Source organism: Marmota flaviventris, chromosome 6 (genome assembly GCF_047511675.1).
Source record: "Marmota flaviventris isolate mMarFla1 chromosome 6, mMarFla1.hap1, whole genome shotgun sequence".
NCBI lineage: Eukaryota > Metazoa > Chordata > Mammalia > Rodentia > Sciuridae > Marmota > Marmota flaviventris.
In genome coordinates, this window is record NC_092503.1 from 40,142,181 (window position 1) to 40,159,941 (window position 17,761).

Below are 17,761 nucleotides of genomic sequence, written 5' to 3' on the forward strand. Positions count from 1 at the left end.
TAAATCTTTCTTTCATTTTTAAGATGATTATATTACCCTGAAAAATTAAAAATATTAGTTATCATCTCTTTTTAAATTATTTCATTTATGCAATATTTGGGATAGAAAATAAATGTAATAAATGAAGAAAAATATTTTAATGGGATATTGTACTATGATAGAATACAAAAAGTTAATCTTCTGATTCACTAATATGTTTATTTATATCTTAAAATATTTTGCATTTTAGATCATCCTTTTCCAACATGAAACTAGTTAAAACATGCAAGTTTATCTTAAGTTTATAAAGATGTATGCCAGTTATTTTTGGGAATGTCAAAATACTTATCCAGTAAGTAGGAATATGAACATGTTTTGGGATGGTCATTTTTAGTATCTTTGGTGGCTTTGAGACTATATTTTACTGATAAGGACATAACACTAGGACATTTCAAATAATATTTATTTTCAAGTTACAAATACTATATTTTATTCCTATCAGGAACAGATTTATTTAAGATAACATTATATTATTATTCCATTTTCATTTTGCTGTTTTCATTTCTACATTAAGAGCTATTTATCTTTTAAAAGGATGCTCAAATATCACACAGAGGTAGACACAAGTACACAAATAAGATTTCTTCAGCTAAACAAATGCATTTGCTAAATTTCCTATTGAGAATAGCTATCATTAATTAAATAAAGGTAGTATTAGGAAAGTAATCAAAATTTAACCTATAATGGTTGGTCAGACACATAAATATGTTAACTTTTATTTCTACACTTAAGACTTAAGAGCATTTGTTTATTTAAAAACCTAATCACATAATAGTTTTAATTAAATAAGGTAAAGTTGTTGTTTAAAATACAAATGCATGAGTTTATTTTTATTTTGAAGTTCTTGTATTGTTGACAGTAAAATTAAACTAGTTCTTCTTTGGTCAAGAAAATATTTATTTGCTTAGCTTAAGTTAGATGTAATGAATTTAAGATATTTTTTTCATTAAGATATCTAAATAGTTCCTTTTAAATAAATTGTTTTTGCAGATCTTTTACTACTTGGAAACCTACACAGGACACAAAATTATTGGAAATTATTTGATTACATAATATATATGTAAATATATTAAATGTGGTTACTTTTAATATTTCATACATAAACAATGCATTTATACTTAAAGCACTGAGAATAAGATTCATATATATGTACATGCCTACTAGAAACTGAAACACAACTTTTATATTTCATAATTCAGTTTTTATGGACCAATTTAAATCAATTTATTGGGTGGTAAGAAGTGTTGCCAAAATGGCATATTGCTTCTTAGTCTCTGGTGAGTCTGTGGGGAAGCAAAAAAAAAAGAAACAAAACAATCTCCCAGATCCTATGTATTTTGCTTATTTTTTTTCTTTCTTTTCCAACAATTTTTTTAAATATCTGTGGCAGTCAGAGAAAGTAGAGCTAATGAGAATCTGCCATATAACACTGGACTGCATGTACCCCATCCTCATTAAAGATTATTTTTAAGAATCCCTTTCTGTTGACATTTTGCACCCAGAATTCATTTTCCCTCAGCTGCCACTCCACAGGGAACACTGACAAGGCAGCAGCAGCTGAATGACGTCCATCATTGCTCCCTGAGGACCGCAAAGGGGAGAAACGGACAGCATGGATTATTCCTAGAAGGATGCTATTTGAGAAAAATTACTTTGAAGTGGTGACCAAATATGAAGTTAACTTATGTAAATTATTATCCCATAACTATGAGAGTTACAATGACAAGACAACTCAGATTTTTCTTTAGGAAAAAATTCCTGCTACATAGTTTGACTTGGGTTTAAAGAAACATTTCTGTAAAATGAATCTTTTAGAATTAGGAATTTTCTTTTGCTCTGTCCTAAGGCAGGTGAAACAGACGTACTTAGAACTGCCCAATACATACCTTCAAAGAATTGTTATATATCTTGATCTGAGGACAGAGAGAAACATACAAAATATTACAAAATTCTTAATGTAAGATATTTTAAAAATAGTGATGCCATTAGAATATAAGATCACAGCCTTGCTTATAAAGAACTAAAACGTTTTAAATGTTATTATTCAAATAATTTTCTAGATGAAAAAGAAAGTTCCTTGAACTAATAGAGAATTTTCTTTTCAAATTAGAAACTCATTGAACTATTGATGCATTAATTAAAAGAATGATCTTTGGAACCACACATTATTGGTATGATAAAAAATAAACATAGCACTTTGGTAATATTCATACCAGGTTAAAAAGTTTTGTTATACTCTCAATATTAAATTGATGAGGAAACTTTGAACTGTGGTTTTATTAATTCAGTACACTGTTCAACATTTTATGTGTATAGCCAGCCCATCATCCCTTGGGACAGAGAACAATATTTCATTTTGGAGCATCATACAAATCCTTCAAATTACAAATAGTCCCTACATTCTAAACTTCAGACTACATTCTAACAAAAAGTCTCTTTTGCTGTCCTAGGAGGCTGTAGTGTCATTAATGATCACTGAGTAAAAACACAATTGAATGGTTTTAGATTGGGGATTCTGCATATATGATCTATCTGATTAGATGCATCAGGGGAGTTTGATAAAAATGCATCATCCTAGGGTCCAGACCCATAGCACAAGTTTTGAAATGATGTGTCCCACAAGAAATTCCCTTGTCTTTTTGATGAGTAAACTGCCAACAGAGAACTACTTCTAAAAGAAATCTAAAGGCATAATCACTTCAGTTAGTGAAACAAAAGGGAAAGACTGACAATGTCACATTTAACTAATTCTAATTTTCCATTAAAGGAAAATGCATTTTTTTTTGGTCTTGTCTTAGTGCAGACTTACCCATTCAGCAAGAAAATCTTGTGTTCAGAAAAGAGAAGCTACCATCTGCTTTAAATTTACTTTTTTTTTTTTTTTTTTCCATATGAGGTTCCCAGGTCCTGGCATCTGAAACTTTTGTTACTGCAGCTTCATCAAAGAGTAGATAGATTCATGGACTGATCTGAGAATTAGCCTTTTTCCCACTCCTGAGTCTCCTGTGGGAAAATGTGCTCTCATTTCAACAATAAAAATACATACAACATTTTGAAATTATATGAGTTTTAGCTTAACATATTTAGGTATTAATGAACACGATTATATTTTAGATCTACCACATAGCATTTACGTTTTGAAAGACCTGGGAGAGTTTCATAATAAAACTCATTAAAAATATTAACACTCCAAAGATTGAAGTTTTAAAAAATCCTTCAATGTATATTAATAGAATAACAAATTTTGTTGTTTCATGTTTGATACGCATAATGTGAAACAATTAAAAATATGTCATGTTGTATAAAGCCAATAAACTTACTTGGTCCCAAAGCTGCCTTTGGATTTGGTCGATTAATAAGATCTCTATTCTAAGAAAACTAAAATGTAAATCATTGCATAGAAGATTCATTTCATAATATTCAAGATTTAGAGAATCTCTGGTAAAACTTACAGATTCTAATGATAATCTTCATCAATGGAAACTTGGAATGACCTTAGGAGAATTTAAAGTTGTGTGAAAATATGAAATAGTTTAGAGAGAAAAGAAAAAAAAAACACTCTTGAAATCATTTTAAGATGTTTGTCCCAAATGTTCACCACTTACTGTTTTTTGATCTTTTTTTCCATAGGTCATAGACTAGTCAAGATCATAAAATGGTCTTATGAAAATTACTCAATTAATTATCTTAACAGTGGTATCATTTGGCACTGTTAGTCTGTTCTTGATTTCTTCTAATTAAAGAACATTGTCATGGAAAGGAGTTTCAAAGGGGTTCGCCCTACTGCAGGCCTTTTTGACAAAATATTCTGCAGCTTCATTTAGGATCTGGGAGAGAATATTTGGTAAAACATTCCAAATTGGAACCAATTTTCTTTTGTAAAATTTCTGCTTCATCATCCTAAGTCTACAAAAGGACAAATGAGAATGAGTGCTTTAATGTGATGACTTTGTAGCAAATTTGATGAAAAAGGCTTTCATTTTTAAAAACAACCACTATAATATTATCTCTGTTTCAAAATTTAAGGTATTTTTTGTATGACTAAATGGAGCATTATGTTCTTTATGCCTTTTCCCCCCTGCATGTCCATGAATACAAATTATTTCTTCGCAGAAAATATGTAGTAACCAAAATTGAATTGTGCTATTTTGTTTTGTTAAACCATTTCTCCATTGAAAAAAGAAGGATTTTGATGACATTTTCTCATTTTTTTTTTCTTTCTACTCTGTCAGATCAGTATGCATTCTGTCGATATATGATTGACATGTTTGTCCATGGGGACTTAAAACCAGGTATTCCAAACAATTCTTGTGCTTGTCTGTTTTAATAGTCTTTGTTTCTAAGATTTTTGGCTTTTTAATGTACTAAACTGTATTTTCCTTTTTAAAAAATGCATAATGCATGTGTAGATCTAGAATAAAGCCAATAAAAAGCAAAAGTAATAAGTGGCATTAGGGCCTTTAATTTTACTTTCAATCACTGCATGGCCTATTGCAAATATAGTCAGCTGAAAGCTAAAAACATGCTAATATCTTCATATTGAAGTATGCTAATATCTTTAATAATATCTTGGAGTGAAGCGATGAATCATCTTTTTAAAATTCCTTGTAAACAGAAGAAAAAATGTATGACAATGAAAATATCATTCTTTTCTTAGAAGTGAACATTCTTTTCCTAGAAATGAACAGAATTCATATTAAAATGAATCACAGTTCAAATATTAAATCCCCTAAAAAAAAACTTGAGATTTTCTCCCCACATATGAACTTTGGCCATTCCAGAAAAATATTAATGGAGATAGTCAAGTCTGGAGTTAATAGTCAACATAATGGAGAAAACTTTTAGTTAAAGCAATGTACATTAATCTCTCATACCTTTAATTCTTGCCCAGAGTTTAATGAGGTATTCTTTACTAATACCATAATTAAAAATAAGCAACTTATTGCTTGCACTATGGTTTTTGCAGAAATAAAAACTGGTGAAACATGTTCATATTCGGGAAAACATTTCTAAGAAGATATTGTTAAAGAAGGAGATAATTTATATTAAAATAACTGAAGCTGTTTGTTTAAAGCAAACACATTTTGTGTCCTTGCGTGTTTATGAGAAAATCTTTCTAAAATGTATAATTATAACTTGGGCATATGTTGAAAACAGGTATGTCATATCTGAAAAAAATGTATAATACATATAGGCCCTAGGAATTAAGAAAATCCTACGACTCTTATTTCTCTGGACAACTAAAGTAACAGAACAACTTATTCTGTCAGATGGTATCCTTCTCTTCCTCCTCCTCTTCCTCTTTTACTTCCTCCTTCATTTTTTTCTACATTTTTAATGTGTTAAAAACTGAAATGAAGGGTATAAACCTGAGAATGATGGTATCTTACTTGGTGAAGTTGATTATGGTCATCAGTTGGGTATGGTATAATAGCAAAGTAAAATTAAGTGGAAGCACTGAGGAAGGTAGGGTGATTCAGGGGAATGTGAGGCATACAAGTCCAGTGCTTGACTCCAGTCTTGTCTGTCATGGGACCTTGAGGACAATCACTGAGTACCTCATCTTCAAGTTGCTTACATTTAAAATGAAGATCACAGTTACAACCTTGCATTGTTGACAAGGCACCTAGTCAATTCATAGCAAATTGTTTTCATCTTTTATTCATTCTTTTCCCCACAGTATGTCAGGGTGAGCACTCCGCAAGAACGATCCCAGGCCATATGCACCATCCCAGGCAATATGCACCATAAATTCACTTTAGGTAAAAGATTCACAGCCCATTTTGTTCAGCGGTGGTATTTCAAGGAAGTCACACTCCACAGATATTTCTGCTTTTATAAGATGGACCAAATATTGACTTATACATAAGATTAATCTGTATTTTTGATAAGTAGGAATTAAGAAATGACTAATATATATTGTTTTCTTTATGTTTTATTTTTAAGTTTTATTATTTGACTAAAATTAATATTTGTGCCATAAAAATTGTTTATAGTAGCTACAATATGTTGATCTTAAAACATATTTTCTAAGAAAATCATAGCACACTGCGAACCCTGCATTGTGGAAGTTAGTAAGCGACAGGGGCAGTACAACAGTTACAATACCAATGGATTCTTTCTGAATACCTCACAAAAGCTGAAGGTCAGAAGGAATAATAAAACCATCTCTGCATGAGGTAAAGAAGATTTTGCTAATGACCACACAGAGAGACCTCTTCTTAAGGTTTATGTGAACCTCCAATATATATATATATACATATATATATCAGATTCAGGGCTGAGGATAGAGCACAGTGGCATAGCACTTGCCTAGCATGCACAAGGCCTGAGGTTTTATTCACCAGAGGATCAAAATCTATAGCACTACATAATACTCTAAGTCCTAAAAATAATTCCTCTTTCTTATAGGATTAAATCTCTTAATACCATCTATTTACTTGACTTTCTGACTGCCCTAATGTATCTCATCTACTTACATTCATTATTTTGAAGGTTTAAGAAGTAAAAGTATATTTAGACCAGTAATTTTTGTTCAAGCACTAAGATAGAGGAAGGGGAAAGGAGAAATAAAGTATAATAAACTATATACTATTGGTAAATGTACCAAAAGAAAGGTTAAAAATACTATCTTTGTTAGTGATGCAATATGTAATATGGAATGATAAAGTACTAATGTTTTAAAACTAAGGAGTGAGAAACACAGATTTAATCTGGGCATATTAATTTAGAGAAAACAAGTGATAAGACATTGACTCTGACTGACAATTAAGGAATAAAATAATTCCTGCCAAGTTTATTGCTCTGCATGTATCCACTATTTATAAAACATTTGTGCTTCCATCTGTTTCTGTTTGGGATTAGTGGAACACCTGTTATTGTTTAGCTGGAGTTCATTATTAATTATTGGTAATGAGTTTTTTAAACTATAATTTGACTTTTCCCTCTGGGATTCAGTAATTCTCTTGGAGAATATTGTCACACCCTCAAACGGAGCCCAAACTGTAGTTCACAGTGGAAAACCTTGTTGATGCCATGTGCATGTGCTGATACTGTGACATCAAGTCCCTAGTTTTGCTTTATGTACCAAGAAATAAAATACTCCTAAGGTATCCTTAAAAGTTTTAGTTAACATGTACATTATATTAATTAAAGTGCTCTGGCTCTCCACAGTGAATAGTGAATGTGCAATATACTTTGATTGGAGATAATTCTTACTTCAGTTTAGATACCATCACAATATGCCAGTGTAAACTGTAGGATCAGATCATTTGCCCTATCTCAATTTCTCCTCTACTGACTCACTTTATATTAAGTTGGAGCAATAAGAATAAAGTCTGTTTAAATCTAGAAAGTGAACATATACTATCAAGGCTGGTCATATGAGCAGCTGGAATAGACATATATCTACTTTTTTTTTTTTTTTTAAGATATGATGAACACTGAAGATTCCCTCCCCCCTGCCGAAGAAAAATTTCTTTATCTTCTCTTTAATATCAGAACAACCTCACCATGAGATCCCTTGATTCTGTAGATTGTCAGTGTTACATATTCGAATAGCTGTTCGAGGGGAGGGAGGGAAGGAAGAGGAGGGGGCAGGAGAAAGAGAGAGAGAGAGAGAGAGAGAGAGAGAGAGAGAGAGAGAGAGAGAGAGAGAGAGAGATCCTGTTCCTGTGGTATCTGTCTTGAAGGTAATAACCGCCACTTTCCCTCTAAAGATTAAGACTATCTTCTTGTTATTTTCTTATGAGAGAACTACTAAAACTGGTCAATACAGACATCATTTGCAACACTGCAAATCAATTCATGATGCTTGCTTTGTTTTCTCTAAAAATCAATAGTAGAGATGTTCAAGGTAAAATTCTTTTAGATTTATTTCTATATGACCTTCCTAATAATTCCAATTTCCTCTTCAATATTTCATGGCTAAGCACATTCTTCTCAAGCAACACTTGTACCAATAGTTTAAACTCTTAAGGAAACATCATGATCTTGTCAGTTTCATATTCCTTCTTCATCAATTTCTACTTGGGCTTAATGAATTGAATGGATTTCTGAACAGAATCATCCAAGTTAAAGAGATGAATTTCTAAAAGTAAGAAATCACGTGGCTCACAGACCTCTTTATATTCCCTGTAGATAAAGAAAACAATTTAAATATCAGTACAAGGACTAGGGCAAGTGTGCTTTTGGTTAGAATTTTAAAGCTTTTTTTTTTTTTTTTTTTCTTTTTAGCTTTCATCTCCATAGCTAGAAGGATTAAAGTTTAATATAAGTTAAAGTTTATTTCTTAGGAATTATCCCATCATTACAATCCCAGAAATTGTCTGATTTTTACTTGAGCCAAGAATTTATGTCAAGGTAATTTATTTTACTTTCTGTGTTGTTTACTTTCCTAAAATTGAGGGTACTCACCTACCAAAATCTTCTCTGACTATAATAGGGCATTCTTTGGCAGCCTGTATTTCAATTCAGTGGGTTTCAAGTCCATAGCTAGAAAATCCTCAAGTAGTTAAGTTAGTACTCTCACTTTATTAAGATCCTTTTCTTAAACTTCAGTGGTACTTTACTATATTTTTGGTTTAATCTTTCAGAGAAGAGGTCAAATGTAATAGCAATATAGTCACTGTTATTTAATGGTTTAATCTGATATATTTCACTTGGTGTATTAAAGAAGACTAGGTAAAATTCAGCCTTTCTTTATACTTTCCCCAAAAATCCTGCTCCAAGGTAGGCAACCTTCCAAAAAATATGCTCATTTTAATTCCAAACATCTAATTATTTTACACAACAAAAGCTTTGGGAGTTACAGTGTTTAATCAGTAAGTATTTTTTGAATTCCCTCAGCCACTGATAGTCAAGAGACAAGACATGACTTGAATAACTGTATAACTAATAATAACTCGGTAAGTGTGCAGTAGAGACCCCGAAAATATAAACACTACTCTTAGTACACCAGAAACAGTGATTTCAACTCACCACCTGGATATCTTAATTATTTAAAAAAAAGAATTAAATTATCTTAGAATATGTGGACAGTGAATATTTTGATGACAATTTACACAAAAATTAAGTGCTTATTTTATACATTCCCAATTTTAAAGATATGTATACTCTAAGTAGGAAACATCTTCAGAAAGGGACTCACTGCTCGGCAGCTCTCATTCCTGAGTCTGCATCGAACCAATTCCAGATTTGAAACACATCTTTAATAGGTTCCAGCATGGTATTAGAACATGGATCATTAAATGCAACAGTTGATTTATTGAAATCTGTGATGATAGATACTTCATTTGAAAAGAAAATGTTTTCGTCTTCATTCCATAATAGCAAAAATTTTTCATTTTTATGTTTGTGAACATGAACTAGAATAAAAAATTCAATCAGTTTTCTCATCCACACTTTGTCTATTTCCTTCTGATTCTTGTCAATATGTCTAAGCATTTGTGTCCATAAAACCACAGCGTTGAGCACATAGATCTTTAGATGAAAAGGATGCTACAACATGATCTTTTAGTAAAATAGCATGCCTTAGGTTCTTGCCATGCTGAAAGCCTAAGTAACTGAGAATAATATGTTTTTCTTTGAAATGTATTGTTCACTCATTCATTGATTTTCAAATCTGAGAAAATTCATTGTCATCTGAAGACATCTCACTTGTAGAATCAATTTTAATTTCAGCCTGATCTTTAGAATCTAGCCTGTTGCTATCTTTTTGAATTCATCTTTTGATTTATTTAATAATTTTGAGGTATCTTTCTCTGTCACTTTTCTTCTCTGCAGTAATGTGTGAAAAAGGAATATTCTGAATCTTCAACTGTTCAATGAAATTAAAATTAGGCTAGTAAAATGGTGTCCCTCAGCTTTTATTATATCTTCCTAAATAATGATACAAAACTACTAAACACAGTCAGGTGAGAGAGCCAAAGAGTCAATTAAAAAGGAAACTTCTGGTTTCTGAGTTTACCTCAGAGGAGAAAAAAGGACTTGAGGTTTAGGTTCAGCAGAGAATTTTCTACAGGAATCTTTAACAAGGAGTATAAAACTCCACTGCTTTTCAGATAACATAACACGGATTTAAATTTGTCACACAAAGAAGATAATATGGAAATATGTTAATAATTATTATTAAATAGACTTAACACCACAATTAAATTTAAAAAATGTATTGTTTAAAATAATTGACAAAATAATTTCTAAGTTAATGAAATGAAAAATGTTCAATATGTAAGAAAAATATGATTGTGAAGATTGCAAAATATGCCTTCAATTTTTAAAATTGTTCAATGTTGCTACATAGTAATTGCAATGGAGAAAACATTTTTATTCTATTTAAAATTAAATTTTCTTTTTGTTACTTAAAATTTCTATATATTAATAAGTCAATCAATATTTTTCTTTACAAACTTGTTAGGATAGCTAATAAATTAAAAACTAAACAAAACCCTCATATTACTATAATGGACCTCAATAGCACACTAAGAAACAATGGAGAAAATATAAATTTGGTGTGTCACACAGGCTGGATATTAATCATTTGCCTGTTTGTTTTTTGAAACCTCAACTTTACCAAATTTGTATCTTGAGTCATTTATTAAAATTTATTTCTTAGATCTATGGAATATATAAAAATTGAAATGGGCTTGAGACATTTGTTAAGTCTGGCTATATGGAATTGAGGATACAGACATCAAGACTAAAGGGATATTTAAGGCTCAGAATCATGAAATCTTGAATTGTTCTTTTGTCATTATCTCTGCTAGACTCTTGAAATATTTTGCGTTTTCCTAATAAAGACTTAGTAAGTGTATATTATAATCCTTTTCTTATAAAGGAAAGAATTGCAAGACAACCAGTTTATGATATTTGTAAAGGTCTCACAAAGTTGCAGACAGATTATTCAAACTGAGGCTTATGAGTTTGTAAATCCTTAGGATTAATACCAAATCTATCTGTTTTCCAGATATAGATGAGGATCTGCTAGTTCCCTTTACTTGGTACTCAAGGAATCTAAAAAGAGAAACAAAATTGGAATTGCACAAGATGATTAGAAGAGAATGGAATTAGAAAGAGTCCTAAGGAGTGAGACAAAGCTTGATTTTAGAACAGTAGATAGAGAAAATTAACATGATTTTGGAATTATAATGCAGGTAGAATCATGGGATTTATACCAAAGAAGGGGAATGTCAAATTATTCAGAGTTCTTTGGAATGATAAAGCTAATGAATTGTCTAAGTAGGTGGTCTTGGGAGGACTGGGTCCCAGCTTACTGAAGTAAACAGGGCTGAAGAAGGCAACTTTGAACTTACCATCCGTCCTGAAAGCCACATATGGTACCCAGTTGCAAAAGGTGAACATGTGAAGATTCCCATCCAAACATCAGTTGTTTAGCACCTGCTAAATAACAAGGGTCATTATAGTTATTTTCACAGGATTTACTTCATTAATTCTCAAATAAAACTATGTAGTAAGCAGTTAGTTAATCAAGTGTGGTGTTTTGGGAAGAGGATATAGAAAGAGATGTAGAGTATCCAGAGAGGAACTAAAATAAGTCAGAGTACAAATTTTGAATAATTTCTACATGTTTAGCAGTCTAAGCCAAGCACACTAAAGGATATACAAATACTAAAATATAATTTCCAACTTTAACAAGTATATTAGAAAGAGAAAAAGAACTAATAGATAAAAGAAAAAGATAAATTTGGGGATTAGGTTACATAGTACAAACTATAAATGTTACAAGTTTCAGATGAGAGACATCAGTGATTCCTGCTATTAAGGAAAGGGGATCCACAGAATCAGAAGGAGGAATGGTATTTGACTAAGTGCTAAGGAATACATAGAGCTTGATTTATTTGTATATGAAAGAGGAAATGAATTGGAACATGGCAGTGCATGTGAAATTGATGTATTTATAAGACAGGATGAACTAAGATTGAAAAGCATCAGGAAATAAGAAACGAAATGTTTTTAATGTCACATTATAGGACACTTGGTCAGCCCAATAGAATTGATATTTGGCAAAATCATTGACGGATTTAAGTACAAGAAGGATAATAAGAAAGCATAATTTCATAATATATGATCAGGCAGCACTCTACTTAAGGGACTGATGATGAGAGAAAATTTGTGGAATATTGCTAATTTTGGCGTATGTAAACATAATTTTTAAGAAATGAAGGACAAACTTGAGAAAGTCATTATTCCTGGAGTGGTCATGGGAACTGTGATTAGGTGACTTATGAAATGGATGTTTCAACCCCCAATGCTACAAACTATCTCCAAATTGAGATTCAAGTAAGTTGTGAAATGTCATTGAGGTCTCAACTAAATGAAAATCAACAATGACTTAGGCGGGACTCACCTCCCAAAGTAGCACAGTAAGAGCTAGAATTGTATGTGTTCATAACCTAAATGAGGTTAACATTTTATTTTCCTTCATTAGATGACTTTTGATGTTATTTGATTTTTAGTTCATTTTTATTCTTCAGAGAAGAATAAAATGCAGAAAATATATAGGAGTCAGAACAAACTCCAAAGAAAAACTGCATGGACTCAAACCTAGTCCGTGCTACTTGGTGGAATGTGACTTTGTCATGTTGGTCAACCTCATTGAGTCCCTTCCTCCTTTGTACCATTAGGCTGGTAGTGGTAGGGTTGTGGAGTCAAAGAGTAGATAATCGAAGTACATTTGAAGTGTGTGGCCCTCTCTGTATTGGCACCTCTTCATGGGTGAATACATAGCTGTGCCCTATCTCTATTGTAACAGAAGAGTTTTGATAAAGATAAAACAAACATTTCCCCCTATATTAGCCATTGCACATATGTTTGCCTTGCTTCTACTGTCTATATCATATGGATAATCTTATTAAATATTTTATAGTGTTATATTGAAGATTGTGTTAAGATATTCTGTAGTACACACATAAAACAAGTTTGGTTCAGTGTTCTCTAGGTTCTAGGAACTATGATAGATTTTGAGGATGTAGCAGTAAACAAAATATGCCTGGTGCTTACCCTCATGAAGCCCAGACCAAATTTAAGCAGAGCTTATCTCTAGTCAACAGTGTACAGTCAGAAAAAAAAAATAGTTATTGTTGTTATTATTATTAAAAGAGAAGAAATAGAATATGATTAATACCTACAGTTGTAGTTATGCTTCTGTATTTAATATGCCTATGTAATTGGTCCTATGAAAGATTATAATAATAAAATATATTGTTAGGTTTACATAAGCTGGAAGTGTGATTCTGTGATACAGAATAATATACTGAGGGCCTCAAGTAACGTTAACAATATAAACTCTTTGTAGTTAAGGGACAGGGGGGGATACAATAAAAACATGTCTTAACATAGTTAAATCAAAATGATTAGCTAAATGGCAATACATGTAAGATGAATTTCATGCCTACTATTGCAAAATGTATTTTATTTTTATGCATATATATTTCAATTAACATATAAAATTGTACTTATTTGTGGGGTGCTATGATACTTCAATACATGTATATATTATGAAATGTTCAAATCAGGCTTTTCATTCTGTCTTCAGATATTTGTCTTTTTTATGGTGAAAATATTAAAATATTTTCTTCTAGATTTTTTTTTAAATATAAATTTCTTTACCATTGCAATAGAACAGCAACAACATATTTCTCCTGTATATCTGTAGTTCTGTACATCAATAGATGAATGGAGTTTTAAGAGTGTGATATATGTGTGTGTGTGTGTGTGTGTGTGTGTGTATATATACACACACACAATGTAATGCTATTTAGATTTGCAATTTACATGTAGGAAATGTTCTAGTTCTCCAATTTGCAAGAAAATTTCCAATGAATCTATTGTGAATAATACCCCTTAACAATGGTAAAAAAGAGAAATTATAGTACCAAGATAACCCAAGATACTAGAAGTTTAGACAGATATACAACATTTATCTAAAAGTGAAATCTTTCAGAAAACATTCTTGTACCCATTTCATTTATTGCAGTTTAGGTCACTTTATGTATTTGATGGAATTCCCTTTGAATTCAGTAATGGAAATTTTGACCTATTTCTCAGAATTTGCTGAAGTCTGGAACATGGACTTTCTTCTTAATCTACAGTAAACTAAAGCCCAGAATCTCTGATTTAGCCATGTAATAACAAAAATGGGTGACACAACATTTACAGAATGAATTTCAGAAAGACTTCTGAAAAGCAAATGAAAAATTGTTGGAGCCATAAGGTAGGAGAGGAAAGAATTAAGTAGAATGACTCTTGCCATAAAATGAGTTAACTATTTAAGAAAAAAATTAAATAAATATAGGCACGTTACTCAACTTTCCTGAGCCTGTTCCCTCATCTATAAAATGTAATAATAGACATTACTTTATAGAAATAAGACATGGTTAAACTTATGCACATACATATACACTTGAAACACATTGAGCTATCATAATCATAACAAACACTATTTAAGTGTCTCATGGGGATGATGATTCCCAGATATAGCAAAATCGGTGTTTCTCTACCCACTACTTTTTTTAAGTTTCTGATTCAATTATCAAACATTATTATGATTCCCTGCAGAGCAAATTTTTGTTTGTTTGTTTGTTTGTTTTTACTGCCTTATATACACCATCAACAAACATTTGCCTTTAAATCCCCACTGCCTTATACTTTCATACCTTGCCAGAAACATGGTATGTGTGTTGAGTTGAATTCTTGATGTACAATATTTATCTCAATGAAAAAAAATGGTGTTTATCCCAGAGTAGACCTCTTTATTCATTCCTAGAAATAATCTTGTTATTTAAAAAGATGACAGGTTTCTAAGCATTGCAAATAGGCCTCTGTAAAGATTTCTTAAAGAGTTACTGGTAGTATCTCGGGAGACAGAAGCTTGGAATTAGCAAAGCTGAGCTTGATGCAAGCATCAGTAAACTGCAGACAGCATACATAATTAGGCTAAACAGAGAAAAAAAATGAAAGTCTATGTTTAATGATGGGAGTGCCTAGTCCCTGGACTTGCCATAACCCTGGGGAGAGTTACCTTCTGATTACTGGAAAGCTGTGGAAACTGTTTGAGGTAAATGTATCAAATTGTCATACTCGTCTGAATCAATCCATGAAACATTCTAGTCACTCTGATTAGCTGGGATGCATACAGAAATAGATGCAAGTACTTCCAAGCAGATTCAATTCCATTGATGCTTCTTCTCCCACTCTTTTAGCTTCCTTAGAATAAAACACTTTTAGGTTTGGGGCAAAAGCTAGTAAATAAGTATTCTCATATGGCTTCATTTTCTCTATGTCTAAAGGAAACAGAAAGAAGGCCTAAGGTTTCATTTTTCTCACTTGCTCAGAATTTTTTCTCCTAGACTTCTGAGAGAGGCACCAGTTTCTACAGAAACGTCTTTTCTGTGAGGGAACATTTATTAAAGTGTCTTTTTGGTCTAGCCTTGTCACTATTAATGGCATAGACCTGCTGTCAGACAAGAATAAATTCCTTCTCAGGTAACCTACTGGGACTATTCAAAGCCTGCCCTAAACGTGTGAAAAAGAACAAATAATACAGAATAATTTGAATTGCTGCATGAGAATCAAGAAAAATTAAAGCTTAATCAAAGAATTATCAAATTAATTAAATGTTATTTACTAATGTGTCATGTTTTGCAAAAATGTCATCTTTCAGCTTATAAGAGTAAGAATTAAAAAGGAATTCTAGTGATTTATGTGAGTACATCCCTCCAGTGTTGTGACCTTAGATACAGTGAATTAAAAATACCCAGTATAAGACTCTAACCATTCAAATAGATGTTCAATTCTTATCCATTTTCTTAAGAAATCCTTATTTTAAATGTAGAAATAATGCATAGAATTCATAGCTGCTTATATATAGCTAACTATTTTCAGAGAGGTCTATTTGATAAGCAAATCTTTTTTTTTTTCCTTAGCTTTTTTTTTCCTATATAGCATTTTTATGTTTGCATGAGATTAAGATAGTTTTGTAAGAGTAACTTTAGTGTTAATGACTTTAGGGTGTTCAGCTAGTTGCTCAACATTTTTGAGTAGCTCTATAACTTCTGTCCTATCTTAATATATTTTATATTTTAGTTTTCTAAAATATGCTGTGATAAGGCATAATACTGTTATTTCCACATAGTACTACTAATTACCCCAAATTTGGAGGGCAATTTGTTTTGCCTATCTATATCTTCATCAACATCCATGTTTAGATGTTCAAAGTCCTTTGATTAATCAATTTCCCAGCAGTTGCTGAATCTCTATTACGTACTAGATGCTAGTGGTCATAACATGAGCTTCAAAGGAGAAGGTGATAACAACTCAATCAAAGATTATTGCAAATAAAGCAATGAACTATATAAAGCAGTGAAGGTAGAAAAATGAAAGGAAGTACTAATTAAGTACTAAATCATCTGATGCAGATTATTCTCACTATAAATACCTAAAGAATAGGGGCTGCAGTGTTTGGGGCAAGCTTCATCGGGCATTTCCTGCCTATGTTCAGAAATCTTCTGTTTTATTATGGTTTTTATTATTAATTACTTACAGTGGCTCAATATTTATTCCTCTTTGGATGACCAATCATTTTTTTTTATTCCTATAGGAGAAACTGTAAAAGGAGAATTTTTTAAAATTAATAATACCAAGCAAGGAATCAATACAGGATAAAAACTGAACAAAATAACATCAAAACATATAGATGTCATCTACACCACAGTTTTCTTTCAAATTTGACCCCATCTACCTTACTGTCTGTCCTTTGTCATTTGCACTTCTTTATTTATATTCTGTCTTCAAAACACCTAGTACTTTATTTTATTCCATGTTTCTGCTTTATGATTGGTGCATTGCTTTCCTGAGGGAAAAAGTGTCACCCACATACCACTTTTCATTGCTATCATCCAGTGCTTAGGTAAAAAGCCCTTGTTTAGTAGACAAGACTCATTTGTAACAATTGGACTGTCATATAAAAGGTGAGTGAAAATAGATGTGAAAAAAGCACCATATGCCCTATTGAAACACTTTGTGAGCTACAAACTGATGATTTAATATTCTTTTATATGGTGGTTCCATAAGAGGGAAGCCTTTTCCATTTTCCATAATTCATGGTAATGATTATATCAATAATGATTTTCTCCCAGAGGAATATGATTTTTATGTAATTATGAATAGCCTCCTGGCAGACACTGGATAAACAGGGTACATTGTTTTAAATGACAAAATATTATCAATTACACAGAATTTAAAACAAGAAGAGAGATTGGCTGACCTCCAAACATGGCATTCATGTGAGAATACATTTGTGAATTTAATTATGGTGCTAAGGCTATTAAATAACATTTATTAACACATTCCCATTTTATCCTTTTTTTGTGACATATTTAAATTTATGTTATGGGCCTGTAGTTGAAAAGATGTGGAGTTTTATCATCCTTATTAAAGCATCCTGTAGAAAATTCTCTGCTAAAGCAAAACCTCAAGTCCTTTTTTTTTTTTCTCCTCTGAGGTAAACTCTGAAACCAGAAGGTTCCTTTTTAATTGGCTCTTTGGCTCTGCTTCAGGCTTTCATGTCTCTTTGAATTGCTTGTGAATATAGAATATTTGCTTGTGTTAGAGACAAAAAAAAAAAAAAAATAGAGATTTTCCTGCAGGTGGAAAATAAAGGAAAAACGGGAAGTGGGGCAATCACAAGCTTCTTCCTTTTTTGCTC

General features: G+C 31.6%; 1 protein-coding gene across 1 annotated transcript in view; it reads left to right on the forward strand.

Annotated features, from left to right (window-relative positions):
• Positions 1-17,761, forward strand: part of Trdn (triadin) — a 110,821-nt gene that overhangs the window by 60,742 nt on the left and 32,318 nt on the right. The window contains exon 9 of the mRNA XM_071613793.1: positions 4,272-4,331. Within this exon, the coding sequence (XP_071469894.1) occupies positions 4,272-4,331 (60 nt within the window). The remainder of the gene's footprint in view (positions 1-4,271; positions 4,332-17,761) is intronic.